At 37.6% G+C, this 15,815-nt stretch overlaps 1 protein-coding gene across 6 annotated transcripts in view; it reads left to right on the top strand.

Moving 5' to 3' along the window:
• cadm1a (cell adhesion molecule 1a) overlaps positions 1-15,815 on the top strand; it is a 621,004-nt gene that overhangs the window by 471,457 nt on the left and 133,732 nt on the right. For all 6 annotated transcript variants that reach the window (XM_057820018.1, XM_057820019.1, XM_057820020.1 and 3 more), the window contains exon 3: positions 15,201-15,347. In XM_057820018.1, coding sequence (XP_057676001.1) covers positions 15,201-15,347 — 147 coding nt within the window. The remainder of the gene's footprint in view (positions 1-15,200; positions 15,348-15,815) is intronic.

The following is a 15,815-nucleotide window of genomic DNA, read 5'->3' on the forward strand; positions in this document are numbered from 1 at the left end:
AAATGAAGATGGAAATGATGAAAAATATGAGCGTGGTGTGCCATCTGTGAACTGGCTCGACAATACGGCAGTAGAATGTCGAGATCTCACCGATCTTCCTCTGACCTCTATTTGCCAGTCTTTATAAGTTAAGGTGACAGATATTATTGTGGTAGCATCACCAAAAAATCACCAGCTTCGTCAGGTTTTTAATCATTTATTTCAGAACTTGTGCAACACAACATGCCTGCTGTCTGCCGCAGCTGAACAAAATGAAAGTAAATTGTCCTCCCTCCCTCACTCTGTCAGGTCAGCCTGTTCAGGGACACCACGGAAACACATCTGCCACATTAGAACCCGATTTGTTGCATTATTACAGGTATTATTATTACTATGATTATATTATTATGCCGATTTTTATTCTTTTTTTTTTTCTCTCTCTGTGTAATTGCTATTTGCAATAGTACCAGCAGCATTTATTAAGGATTTAATGTAGGTTTTCGGGCTGTGGAACGACTTCATGGAATTATAATGTATTCTTATGAGAAAATCCTGCTCGACATACGACCACTTTGACTTACAAACAAGGTCGTGGAACGAATTAACTTCGTATGTAGAGGTACCACTGTACATTGTTGTTATGGTGCCCAGTAACACTCTACATTTCAGTGTTTCCCACAGGATTTTAGGAGACTGTGGTGGGAGGGTCTCTGACCATAGGATTTTTTGAAACTGTGGTGGTGGGCTGCATCGGAGTCGGACAGCCACACCATGTCGTGCCACGGCGAATTTTTTTTTTTTCCTCGTAGCAATAGGACGACTTACATCTCGTAGTGACTCAGGGTTGGCAACCCAAAAGAGCCATATGAAAGAAAGAGTGTTGAATGAGAAATGTTGAAAGAGCCATATTTGACCCCCCCACCCCCCCAAAAAAACTGATACAGTATGTCTGGAGCAGCAAAAAATTAAAAGCCTTGTACAAGCCTTATAATTATCAATACTAGCTATATTAGCCTACTATAAAAATGACTAAGTTGGCTAGAAAGACATAATTAGCCTTCATGATTAAATGTTTATTTTCCCTGCAGTGGATCCTATAGCGCACCACGTGACTACTCTGTTGTACGATGACACCACAAGTTTAACTTCATTACAATATTAATGAATTGAAAGAATGTTTGTATCATGTTTGTCCTCCTAGAAATCCTATTAAAACAAAAAATATATTTCCCTCCCCCATCTTTTTCCATTAAAAAAAAAAAAAAAAAGCTCCGAAGCAGCACTAAAGAGCCGCATGCGGCCCGAGAGCCGCGGGTTTCAGACCGCCGTCGTAGCCCTCCTTTTTCCTTTTTATTTGACCCTCATAAGTACAACATTACCACAACAATAACAGTCCTTCTGTCAACTGACCCATTTACAGAACTGGGGGAATTCTAATGGCCGTGTAAAGAGTTTTTCTTGATTCGGTGAGAAGGTGAATAGTTTTTTCCCCGTTGTTCGTGAACTAAATTTCCACACAAACGCACATCGAGGTACCATTAACTTAGCAAGGAGAGGTATGACAGTCATTTTTCGAGTGTCCCAGAGCTCGCGAAAATGGGGGTGGGTGGGGTGGGGGGGGGGGGGGGGGTGGCGCATTTATCCAACTTTTGTCAGCCGTAATTGTCTGAAGTTGGCGCGTCGGTGTTGTGCCGAAAAATAGCCACTCCACGCGAAATGTCCCCCCGACGGGAGCGCCCACATGTCACTCGTACAAACAGCCTTTTCTTACCAATCGATGGACACGGAAACGACGTTCTTGTACCGTGAATATGTATCATTTTACTCTGCTTGAACTAATAAATACTTTACTGTGACCAACGCTCTGAAAATAGAGCAAGGTTTTATTTTGGGCCCCGCCTCTCCACGCAAGTTCAATCAAAGTTTGCTTTCCGTCCAAGACGGCCGTCCACCGCTCACTTTCGCCGAAAAGTCCGATCCAAACTATTGTAATGCCCCGGATATGGGGCAGAAGGAGAGAAGTCTGTATTTGCTTACCCACTTGATTGTGGTAACAATAATAAAGGAAAACAATAACAAAATAACAGCGGGCTGCTATGACAGGCGACCGCTATCTCTCGCTATCTCGCTCGTTCTCCCATTCTTTCTACTCGTTCCCCTTGCGTCTCTTAAATAACTAAATAAATAAATAAAATACTACTCTAAAATGCTGCTCTCGCTCGCGCGGGTAGTAGAGTGGAGTGGGCTACAGATGTGTAATCGGCTGACTGACGCGTCTGATTAGTATCTTTTTTTTTTTTTTTTTTTTTCGGCGTGGGGGGGTGGGGTGGGCAACGAGACTGTGGCGGGCCGCCACAGTCTCGTTCATTGGTGGGAAACACTGCATTTTAATAAAAACAACAACAATTAATAGTAAACATGTCCCGATCGATCGGGATGCTGATCGATCGGGTCCGATCACGTCATTTTCAAAGTATCGGAATCGGCAAAAAAATATCGGACATGCCTTTTTTTAATATACATATATTTTTTATTTAAATTGTTTTCTAATTGTATTTAACGTTACAAACAAAATGTCTTACACTCATACAGAATAGTTTTGGCTTAAAGTAGGGCTATCAAATTTATTGCGTTAACGGCGGTAATTATTTTTTTTAATTAATCACGTTAAATAATTAATGCATGCGCTGCACGACCCACTCACGCTTTGTCGCACAAAATCTATAAAGACGCCGTTTTACCTATAGATAGCGGTAAAAGGCAGCGTATAATGAGAGAATTTTGACAGCCTTTGGAGCCATTTTTTATGTGGCTAAAGCCTTACAATACCTCTCTCAGCAATTAAAAATAACGTGGGAGGCAATGTGGGGAAGAAAGGTAGTAGTTGATCATTTTCTTAACACCCTATGTTCTTTCCCAACGCAGAGAAGATATATCAATTAGTGCCCCTATGCAGAGTCATGGTTGCACTTCCCATTATACATTTGGGCAGAAGTTAAATGGCTGCAGTATCATTTACTGAAAGCTCAACAAATAGACTAGATGGCAATATTTAGTCACAATATACAAAGTCACATTTATCCTTTAAGAATTACTTATGTACTCTATGTTGAATGTATATATTCGTCCAAGTTTTATTCATTTTTTTCTTAAGGCATTGTCAAAATGTATATGAAAAATTATCGGGAATGATTGGAATTGAATCGGGAGCAAAAAAAAAAGCAATCGGATCGGGAAATATCGGGATCGGCAGATACTCAAACTAAAACGATCGGGATCGGATCGGGAGCAAAAAAACATGATCGGAACAACCCTAATTAATAGTATTGAACCGATTTGCTGCATTGACAACAAAAAACACCCAATACATTGAAAGTGGAAGGCATGACTTTGAATGCTCATCTTTCCGGACCTTTGAGTTAAATGAGTCCCATATAGAGGGTTAAAAAGCTTTATTTCAACAAAAGTACTGCTTTACCACCTTCGTGTGGCATTCATTTTCATCACTTGCGGCAGGGCTCAAGGAGGTGAAAAACGGGGAAACGCAGTATTAATTCTCTTGACTTTCTCTCTCTTGACTTCATATTTAGTGGATTCCAAAAATGGTAAAAATCCAACTCGTTGAAAGATCAGTCGTTTTTATTCCTCAAAGCTGGATCCCGTTTCTCTAGTGGCTTAATTCCACGAGCAATTTTTGGCCTCTGAGATGAAAGCCGCATATTTCATGCAAAAAGAGCCCAATGTAATTATCTACAATGAATACTACTGGGATGTTTGACTATAGAGTTGGGAATTTAAGGCTTCCAATATCAGAGGAATCAAGTTTTGTTCTGTTTGTAGCAAATTATCAAAGTGGAAAACTTTAAGATTATACATTTAAACCAGAAAACAAGCAAACATAAATGCATAGTTTGTTTAAATCTTCAGTAGTTGGGGATTAACTAAGGCAATGCTAAACTTGATTTCTGACTTTCGAAGCATTATAATTACTGTAATTCATGCTGACCGAACTCATTTGCTGCCATTGACAGCACTAGACGTCCAATCCATTTTGACTGCGAGAGACTCTCAGCTGCTAGCCCTCCCAATCAAAATAAATCGAACGTCGAGCACCACCAAGGGCATTGAAGGATGAGCATTCACATGCAGGCCTCCTAGTTTAAATTAATTGGACATCTATTGTTGTCAATAGTAGGCAATGGGTAAATACTAAATATTCATATTATTTATCATTACTATTTTAAAACATATTAAACAGTCTTTGTTTTTGTTTTGTTAAAAAAAAAAAATTAATTAAAAAATACAGGTATAGTCCCCGGGTTATGACATACCCGATTTACGACGCTGGAGTCTCGTCCACTATTTTATTTCCAGTGTTTTTTTTTTATTTTTTTTAATAATGTTGACTTTTGTTTTGTGATGCATGCTTTTATTTTGGCACAGGAAGCATAGAGCAAGTAGGACTTCCACATGTGCGTAAGAAAGCATTACACACGATGACCGTATTTGTGTATACGAAGGAGAGCGTATGCGCACACACAAGGAAGAGCGCATTTGCTCGCATGAAGAATTTGCTCAGCTGAGTTAGAAAGAAGGTATAGATTCCCTTTTGTACAGTTTGTGTGTTTTCAATTGTGTGTCAAATACTTGGGACATTTTATGTGATTAATTTTGATCATGTGCAGCCGCTAACTGATGCATGTTAATCGTTTGTGTGGATTGTTATTGCTGTATCAGCAGCTAGGTATAAACGCACATTTGAATTGTTGTTATTCAAGATGACATGGATTTAATTTAATGTTTTATTTTAGTTTCATTCTGCAAGTGTCAATGTCATGAGCAGCTGAATAAAGTCGAGCTAGGACTCAGCTCCAAAGTCATGGTGAGGACAGTGCAATGATGTATAATACATGTTTTTGGATATGTATTTTTGAGATTTGGGGGTATTTAGGGGTATTTAAAGAGTTAATTCGGACTTACGCCAAATTTCTCATTATGTGATCAGCGCAGGAACGAAACTCGTTCGTAACCCGGGGACTACTTATACATCGAAATCCTGGGGGACTATCTGCTTCCGCCTGGAAGGAACTAGATTTATTTTCTAGTTAGACAATGATCCAAAGCATACTGCAAAAGCTACACAGGAATTGTTAAAACAACAAACAAACTAACAAACTAACAAAAAAAATGGTAAATGTTCTGGAGTGGCCGAGTCAAAGCCCAGACCTCAATCCTGAGACACAAAGTCAGTGTTGTGTTTGCAGCCAAAGGGGCATCTACAAAATATTGACTTGAAGGCACAGGCGGAGATGAGAGGGGGGGGGTGACCCCCAATGGTGGCTAAAAAAATGTCATCGCATGTAATTGACTTTCCTATAAATGAATTTAAAGGGGAAGTTCAGAATATTTGACACAAGGCTTAATCTTCAAGTTAGCAGGAGTTTAATTAGTCCGTGGAGTTGATTTCAACAAATTCCGTGCAATTTGTTAGTTTCAGGGCTCCAGGCATGCTAAGCAGGCACCATTGACTCACGCTAGCTTAGCCACTCCGGAGCCCAGAAACTAATAAATGACAAACTGCACGAAATTTGTTGAATCAAACTCAACCGACTAATTAAAAATTCTCAACTTCCCCTTGAAATAAAGACCTAGCCGTTAAAATTTTGTCTATAAAAGTTGTAAAGCAATAAAACAAACGACAGAAATGAATTAAATAAACAAGAATCCTACAAATTATGTCATATTGGGTCAAAATTATTTTTAGAACAGATCATGTGACGAGCACCTTAGAGAGGGTCTTTGGCTTTGCTTAGCCAAAAGTAAACCTGGGGAGGCAAGATAGATATTTCGAGGTCCGCATGCGCGCATGCGTACCGGACGTAGACAAACGCGCTGGCCCTCAACGACTTCCATACGCTTTTGCGTACCGATGGCTGACCACCGTATTTGCGGCGGACACGAGAACATAACTTCTCAAAATGTCAAAGAGGCAGGCCACACTGAGTAATTACTTCCGTGTTCACCCACCCCCGTCAAAAGACAGACAGACGACAGAGACGTCACGAGAGCTACCGAAAAAAAGGACTTTTGCTGAAAAGTGGCTACAGGATGTACCATGGCTAGAAGCAAATGATGCTCGCACGGAAATGCGGTACAAAATGTGCCGTGAGAATCCCAATGTCGCCGATAAGAGCAGCGCATTTTATGTAGGGTCAAAGAATTTCAGCCATCCTAACTTTGAAAAGCACGAAAAAAACAGAGAGCATGTGGCAATTAAGCAAACTATCGATGTCAAACAGGACCCCGCTCGCCCTATGGACGAGTGGCGGAATAAAGGTAATGAACAGCGACATGCACTGATAAACGTGTTTTTGCTCGCATTTTACAAAGCTAAACATGCACGTTCAATGAGGTCTTATGAGGAGGACATCCCACTTTTAAAAAGGCTTGGAGTTAATGTGGGAGCCGCATAATGCCCTTTATTTTGAATTGGTGCTTTTTATTTCTTTACATTTCACTTCAAAGTAATGGCAATTTTGTTGTGCCAGTTGATGTTAATCAAGCATTAATTGTTAATATAATTAATTAAAGTTAATTGGCTCTAAGTAAAGCTTGTCATAAATTTATCGCATCAGGCGGGTCGGCTCTCAAGCTCAATGAGGACCAAGTCACATCTCCAGGTCCTCCTCTGAGAACCTGGGCAAAAAAATTATGTGTACCCCTGTATATATTTATATATATATATAATTTTTTTTAAAATGCTGATACTCCGTTTTGGAGTCATCATGTTTTGCACCCCCCTTGCCACTGTAACATATTTATGTCATACTGCTGTCCCCACAGTTGTGCGCTCCCTGTGGGTGTGGTATGCACTCCCTGTGGGAGTTGTATTACGATAAAAAGGAACTTAAGTGATGAGTAGTGTGCACATGTGATGAGAAGCACACTGAATAAAGAAGTGTTGTTCCGCTCAAGTCTGGTCCTTAAATGTCCTTGGACTGAGGAAGTACATAACACCCACAAAAGCTTGAAGGGGGTAAATACTTATGCAAACAATTATTTTTATATCTTGTTTATTTCCTTGACATTACGCTGTAGAAATCTGTTTTCAATTTGACATTAAAAAGGTTTTTCCAATAATTTTATGTGTTAAAAATGCCAAATCGTTTTGACCATGATTGAGTTATGAATATAATAAAAGGGGAAACATCTAAGGGGGGAATACTTATGATAGGTACTGTATTTAGGTTGTCTTGTATACACCGACCAAAGCTTACATCTGGAAAAGCTATTCATAGCCATTAATTTACAGTACATGAGAGAAAGAGAAATAGATAATTCCCGAAGACGCAAACACTGCATGCACTTCAGGAACAGTGTGTTCCTAACACATCATGCAACAACACGAGGATGAACAGAAGGTCTTTATGTCACTGCAGCATTTAATGAGCACAGACCAAACAATGCTGAATAATGACATACAGCGTAATGTTTAATGAGGGAGAATTTTTAAGTAGCTATGTTGCAAGCTTGTTTATGTGACTATGCCTGGAACCTCTCTGATTCATTCATTTTTAATAAGGTATCAATCTGTTGATGTCTTATTACCAATCACTGCTTTGTGTTTGCTTTGCATTTTACTTGACCGACTATAAGCGGATACTTCCACCGTGTTGTGCAAACAAATTGAAATGGTAAATTATATTCAGCTTGTTGTTAGCAATGCTTAAAGTTAACATACGTATATTAGCTCAGTGAACAATAAAAATTAAATGAGCCTATAGCGATCAGGGGTAACACTATTTAAACTCTGTGTCATAAGACCGTCATAATTATGACATGACACTGTCATGTGCATGAATAAATACTTATGACAGATGTCATTAAGTCTCCTAACCCTAACACAATTCCTAAAATCCCAACCCAGAGACATTTGAAAAAAATCTCAATATTGCATCAAAAATGACATCATTTACTAATGGACACTCAAAGACATCTCTTATAAGTCCTCATTTATATCCATGACAGATGTCATGTCATCATTATGACAGTCTTATGACGACAAGTTCAAATATAGTGTAACAGTTTAGTGTAGGAATCTTCGTTCGGGGTGTTAAACGTTAGGACGGCCATCTTAACTGGGAATCCATATAAATTTTGGGGGGTTTTCTGTTTTATTTTTACATTTAAATAAATGTACACGTTAAATGTTACATGTTATTAAATGCTAAATGAATTATAATGAATAAACAGAACTATACTCTGGTATGGTAGTGATTTCCAGATCATATTCTCAGTATCCTAGCTGAGATTTTGCAGCGCTCAATGACAAATCTCAACAGATTTCAAGAGTTCATTCGTTTTTTTTTTTTTTGTTTTGTTTTTTTTTTCCAATAAAAATTTCATAATAGTTTCTTAAATGGCATATTTTAAGGTTTCAATTACTTTGAGTAAATATTTTTCTTCCATCACTCTTGGTTTTTATATTGGAGTGCCAAAAATTTCCCATTGGACTGTGAATGCTCATCTTTCAGCACCATTGACGGTGTAATACGTCCAATCCATTTCGACTAGGAGTCGTTCATTCATCTTTTGCTGTCAATGGCAACCAATGAGTTAAATAAGTGCCATGTGAGAGTAAAAAATAAAAGAAAAAAAACACCTAATAGTTCGTGCACAAAAGAGTTATAATTTGGGAGGTCCCAATCCGATCACGTGAACGAAAGACTGGCTGATTGCGGCATTTTTCAGAGGATAGTAATCGGGTGAAAAGGAACGGGTTTTTCATTAAAAAAAAAAAAAAAAAGTTTTTCTGTTTCATGCTCATACGGCGCCACTGCCTCTCACCCTCCCTCCTGCTAAGCAGTTCAGCCAAACTGTCCAGCTTGCAATTGCTACTTAAAGTTAACAATGATTGACAGGTTTGTAGCTTTGATCTTGCCAAAAGAAGCTTGGTAGTTCTACACTTAAAAAATGCACATGCACTATTTTAACTTTTAAATAGGTGTTTTTCATTGAGTATACATATTAGCTTTGTTTTTGTTTTTTTTTGTTTTTACAAATTACTGAATCCATTGTTGTATTTATCATGTAAGAGAGTCAATTAAAATGCTTATGAATAAGCATTGCTTAATATACCTAATGTGATTTTAACTTTTGAATAGGTGTTTTTCATTGTATATACATATTAGCTTTGGGTTTTTACAAATTACTGAATCCATTGTTGTATTTGTCATGTAAGAGATTCAATCAATACACTTATGAAAAAGCATTGCTTGATATATACGTAACGTGATTGCACAAATTGTATGACTTTTGTCCCTCTGAGGATGCCCTACACAGCAAAATCTGTGCAGTTGATTTTTTGGTGTAAATCATTTTTGAGTTGATCTGTGTTGATTTTGGTGTTGTTTTAATACTAACATTGTTAAGATCGCTCTTGGCAGGGTATCATTTAAGTGAGTTGTACACAAACACCCCTGGCAGAGTTAAATGTACTAGCAGAGTTAATCAGCCACAACCAGTTTTAAGTGCACGTGTAAGATAACAAAGCAGGCGCAAAGACTTGCGGGTGAAGTGACACCACGACTGTAGGGGGTGTTGCCTGTAAATAGGTGAAGTGTGTTCGGTTGAAAAAAAAAAACACGTGATAGTCAGCCTGACTTCTATGCTTACTTAAGGGATGCAGAGTCCCTCTGTTACCTCTCACGAGCACAACAGTAGTGTACAATTGCCAGTTAGGCCCATGTTTTGCACAAGGGTCCCCTACTCATTCAGAATATTAACAACATCACAATGAATATTTAAAATTAACACTTCTATTGTAAGAAAACAGAAGGTGGTTACACATTTTTCATGTAACAGGTTTTAATACGAATTGCTTAACCCTTAAATACCTGCAGCATGAAGCAATTATCAGAGAATCCCAAAATTTTAAAAATGAGGTCCTAATGCAACCTTTTTTTTCAAATTTGTAAAAAGTAAAGTCAAAATGAATATGTGTAATAAGCGCTCTAATATCTATAACCCTTGCTAAATCCTGTTTTTTCTCATGGAACCTGCAGCCTGCAGATGCATGTGTTGACTTGCATCCATCATTTTTTTTCCTCAAAAAGAAATGTCAAAATTCTGAACTAGTCTCAAAATCATGAAATTTTAGGTGTATCAAATGTGATACATTTGGCAAAAAAGGGTTAACTTGTTCAAATAGTTTAAGTCTTACTTAAATCAATTAGGCATTTTTCATTTAACCCCAAAACTTACTAGTTACTTAAAGCAGTTAGGTGTAACCACTTGAAATAAGATTCTTGTATGAATACGTGTACGTTCAAAGGCACAAATGTTTCAATCATCGCTAAACTTGCATAAGTGTGCTGTGGCAACCCATCGTGTAAGTGAGAGGCTGTTCTCAGCAGCGTGAGCGTCAAAGCAAGAGTGGATTTAAGTGGACATTTAATAATGAAAGGCATTTTTCTACGTTATTCTTTTTTAAACATTCACATTTTGAAGGCGGCATGGTGGGACAGCAACATGTTTGGAACGTTTGTTAAAATAACAAACGTTTTTCTCTTTATCCATCCCTATTTGCATTCTGTGAGCAGACACAATAAATGCAAGTAATTCTCTACTAGCACAACTGACATACAGGAAATTTAAGTTTACATTTGATAAAAACGAAAAAGTAGCCCTTCTATCACTTCGTTCCGGCATGACCAATCAGCTCAGATTTGAAGTTGTATTTCCCTTCTGGATGTAATTAATTGGAACTAAAAGCTGAATCGTGTCTCATATTCATATTCTGATGTTAAACACTAGTATTTTCAGTCTCCAGTGAAAAGAAAAGAATTGGCCTCCCCGTCCCTCGACATTTGGATTCGGAGGGTAGTGCAGCTCCCCTCTGGCAGTGGAGTGAATTACGCAAGCCTCAAATGACTCCACAAAAAATTAATACCCACTTCATGAATCTATTTTCTTTTGGGCCTCTGATGCCTGAAATTGAACTGCGCAAACGGTGTTCAGCCATTCTCGCACAATGTCTGTAATTCACGCCGCATAACCGCCTTTTTTAATGACCCGGATAGACTGTGTGTAAGGCTGTCATCATGAATGAGACCAAATTTAACAGACTCTTGCAGGAAACAAGGTGATCAAGTTTTAAAATTCAGTCCATTGGTCAGGGGATTTTTTTTTTTTATGTAGGTGCCCGGTTGTAATTTTCATGTTGTTCCTTACTTATTCCATTCACCACTGCGGATGTTTATTATGGAAGACTAAATTTGACCGAATTAAATCTCTAAATACACTTTTAAATAAATATTGAAATGTGTCATTCATTCATTAAAGTTGGGATTAAATAAATACAAGTGTCATTAAATGCGCCATTAATTGATAAAAATGCCAGCTCATTTAATTTAAAACCAAAAATATAGCATTTCTCTATTTAATTCATTATTTGGACACATGTTGCAGCACTTGATGAATTTCTTTAATCTGTCAAACTCACCCGTCAAAGTCAGTGAGCAGGACTAATGCTAATCTAAGTCTAATCGATTGCTGTTGTATGAAATCTCTCAAAACAAGAGGATAAATATTTGGTCAGAGATATTTTAGATCTTGCTGATTACATGGAAGCCGGACCTTCTGACCAAAAACATGTATTGTGCAATGAAGAGGAGTTGTTGGCGTAATTTCATCTGTTTGCTAAAGTACTTAATGAATTTCTGAGCAAAACTTGCTGTCACTCGTCGTCCACTTTTTTGACCCGAGTAAAGGAAGTGCTACCTAGTGTGCGAGAATATGTCGAATATCGTTTATCTAAAATCCACCTGTATTGGGTTGATGTGCTGGGTAACCAATCACGTGTCCCGCCAATTGACTTTGATGGGTGAGTTTGACAGATAGAATAAATGTGATACACACATGTCCATGAAATAGTTGTTTTTTTTAAACATTAAATGGACTCATATTTTGAATGAATGAATGAATGAATTTATTGTCATTGTCATCATCATCAAAATCATTGACAGTTTCAGAGTGTGGAATTTTACCCGAAGGAAAGACGAAGACAGACAAAGGAAAGACGGGAAAAGCAGATGCTTATTGATACCCGTCCCCCATCAGCCAGGGACGCACAGACAGCATATTTGTGTTACAGTCCAGTCATAATCTTCCCATTTCGTTCAAAAGTCATTGATTGCCATGGATTTTCACATATTGTCATATGTCATATTTTAAAGGGAACCTCGGACTTAGACTTGTATGCTCTAATAAGCCACAATGGTTCTTAATAAAATGTTATTAGAAACACATAAAATATTGCCATTGATTTAAAAATCTATAATATTTAGTACATGTTTTGACCTACAGAGGGCGCCATGTTTTATGCGCGCAATGGATAGCTCGCGGTGATGACGTAGTTTGTCACTCACTAGACGATGTCTACGGGTCTTCTGCAATTCCTTCTACGCGGCGGGACATCCAACACATGCGCTCATCGGTTAAAAGCGGCAAGTACTTACTATTCGTGTTTTTATTGAGTCTTTTATTGCCTCAAAATACTTTTCTCATATGTTTCCCTCTCAAACTTTTAAGCATTTTGTTTTCATGTGGTAGCTTTAAAGCAGATTGTTGATCTTTTGACCACATTAGTCACGTAGCATATTTAAACCACCCCTATTTGATATTACTACATTAAAGTATTTTATTAAGGCATCTTTAGTATGTTCTGTCTGTGTGCATCTAAACAAAACAAGTTGAAGCGCACTTTAGCACTTGGGTGTCAAATTCGCCTCTTGCAGGACGTTTCAACAGTGTAGCACTTTTTGGCATAACACAGTTTGTTTTTCCTACTCATGTCTCGTCTCATCGCATCTTTCCTGTTCAATTTGCTTTTGCTGCTCGTTTTGTGAAATATTGACAGTGCTGTCATGTTCATTAATGTTCCTCTCGGGTTCAAATTGAAAGAATTGAAAAGATGACATGTTTATGTCTCTAGTCATACTTTGTAAGCCCGGCAGCATAAACCATGTGACGTCACCGCCCTGCGACGTCAACAACAATTGCGACCTACTCGTTAAATTTTTACAAATTGTAGAAAAACGAAGACATCAGGAGGGGTTTCAATATCAAATTATTTGAACTCATAATAACTAGGGCTGTCAAACGATTAAAATTTTTAATCGAGTTAATTACAGCTTAAAAATTAATTAATCGTAATTAATTGCAATTAATCGCAATTCAAACATCTATAAAATATGCCATATTTTTCTGTGAATTATTGTTAGAATGGAAAGATAAGATGGATATATACTATTCTTTTATTTATTTGTGTGGGTGTTGGATGTCAGTCCCGCTTTTCATCACATTTTGTCTTTTCCTTTTTGAACTGGAAATCCATGCACAACTAGTGTGAAATTTTGGAAAATAAAGAGATTTTGATCTAAAAAAAATAAAAAAAAGATGGATATATACATTCAACATGCAGTACATAAGGACTGTATTTGTTTATTATAACAATAAATCAACAAGATGGCATTAACATGATTAATATTCTGTTAAAGCGATCCATGGATAGAAAGACTTGTAGTTCTTAAAAGATAAATGTTAGTACAAGTTATAGAAATGTTATATTAAAACCCCTCTTGATGTTTTCGTTTTAATAAAATTTGTAAAATTTTCAATCAAAAAATAAACTAGTTGCCCGCCATTGTTGATGTCAATAATTACTTACACAATGCTCATGGGTGCCCAAGCCTATAAAATCAGTCGCACCCAAGCGCCAGCAGAGGGCGGCAAAACTCCATAAAACACAATTAACAAGTGGGCAGTTCACTGTGCTGTCATTTAAATCTGTTTGAGCGGGGTATGTGCGTTAATTACGTCAAATATTTTAACGCGATTAATTAAAAAAATTAATTACTGTCCGTTAACGCGATAATTTTGACAGCCCTAATAACGTGTATCTTTTAAGAGTTACAAGTCTTTCTATCTGTGGATCCCGTTAATGAATGACATTAAGTGACACACTTAATGACACTTTTATTTAATTCCCATTTAAGTATTTATTTAAAGATGTATTAATAGATTTAATTCTGACCCATTTGGTCCTCCCTAGTTTATAGCTCTAAAGGTGTGAAACTGGTAGTGAATGAGTTAAAGTTATAAACTTGCCTATGTAGACCCCAAGAAAAACTATGTTAAATTCATGTAAATTCAGCTCAAGCATAAACTGTACAGTGTGAATACATCATAATTGAATACCCCACCTTGGGAAAGATTTTAGTCAACATCTCAATACAAGAACAGTTATTACAATTTCAGCTTATGTAGCTTTTCTACAATGCTTGCTTGACTTCATGAAAATTAGGTTGTTGATAGAACCTAGAAGACAAAAGTGACAATTTTATGAAAAACAGTTAGTGCAAAAGAGAATGCACCCCTAAAAAAATGATGCCATATCTCTAGAAATTTTTAGGACCGCCATGACTGTTAAGGGCATCAGCAAGCCTTTGAAGCATTGAATGAACAATTTCTAAATGAGGTTTTTCCATTCTTCAAGAATGACCTGTTTTAAAGTCTTGATGTTGGATGGAGAGTGACACTGCACCTGCCTCTTCAGAACTCTACACAGGTGCTCAATCGGGTTCAGATCAGGAGACATACATGCCCTGTTATTAAGAATGCTACTGTGGCCTTGGCTGTGTGCTAGGTGTTTTTGTCATGTTGGAAAACTGAACGATGGCCAAAGGCAAGGAGTGACGTTGACATCTTCTCTATTAAAATGAAACAGTTTTCACCCTTTTATAGTGAACTGTGTATTGAGTACTTAAGTAGATTCAACAATGGTGGAAATCTTGTAACGGAGAATGTTGTCTGCTTTTACCCAAATGCTTTGATGGGGTTGTATTCATTTATGCAGTATGATCTTTACAAGTTTGTTTGGACAGTTTCTTCTTTGAATGTGCAAAATAACTAATCTTGCTGTAAATCAATGGCACATGTTTGCTGGATTAGTTTGCAGTGTAGTTTGCTGTTCAAAATGTTTTCTGAAGTATCCATTGTTGTGCAAAAACAAAAGTTTCTAGGGGGCTTTGTTGGTTCAGAATCACATAAGGTGATTTTCACTGGTCAACTGGCTTTAGAGTTATATTACATATTGTTTTGCGTGATAATATTTTCTTAAAACTTTTTTGGCTCATTGTTGTGCTGTGTCTCTTGTCCAGTGGTGAGTCAGAACCTGGTGACGGACAACGTGTCAGTGGTGGAGGGCGAGATGGCTATCATCAGTTGTCGGGTGAAGGACAACGACGACTCAGTCATCCAGCTGCTCAACCCCAACAGACAGACCATTTACTTCCGAGACATGAGACGTAAGTGGCACTTTGACTTTCATCATCTCCAGTACATTTTTTTGTTCTGTTGTTTGTCAGTTTTTTCCTTCAACTTTGTTTTGGCTGGCAGACCGCTGACAAACGTTTCTGAACTTTTCTCATCTAAAGCTGTCACCGCAGTGGCCAATTTAGATTTTTAATTACACTGCAAAAATACAATTTGCTGACAGAGTTCAGCGTGAAACAAAACAAACTTCAGGCATCTGATTAGACCCTTGTTGTGTTTGCTTCCCCATTAGGTATTCTGATTAGGAGTCAGTGTTTGCTCACATAAACGATATGGACAGGAAAGTGTTAGGACGTGACCATTACAATAAAGGTACTCATCATTGTGGACTAGGCATGTGCCGATAACAGTTTTGAAAGTACACTAAGGTTTTAAAAGTCAAAGTATCAGATACTGCAGAAACCTGTTATGCGGTAATGAGCTACTCAAAATTGTAATAT

The sequence above is a fragment of the Corythoichthys intestinalis genome, chromosome 18 (assembly GCF_030265065.1).
Source record: "Corythoichthys intestinalis isolate RoL2023-P3 chromosome 18, ASM3026506v1, whole genome shotgun sequence".
Taxonomy (NCBI): Eukaryota; Metazoa; Chordata; class Actinopteri; order Syngnathiformes; family Syngnathidae; genus Corythoichthys; species Corythoichthys intestinalis.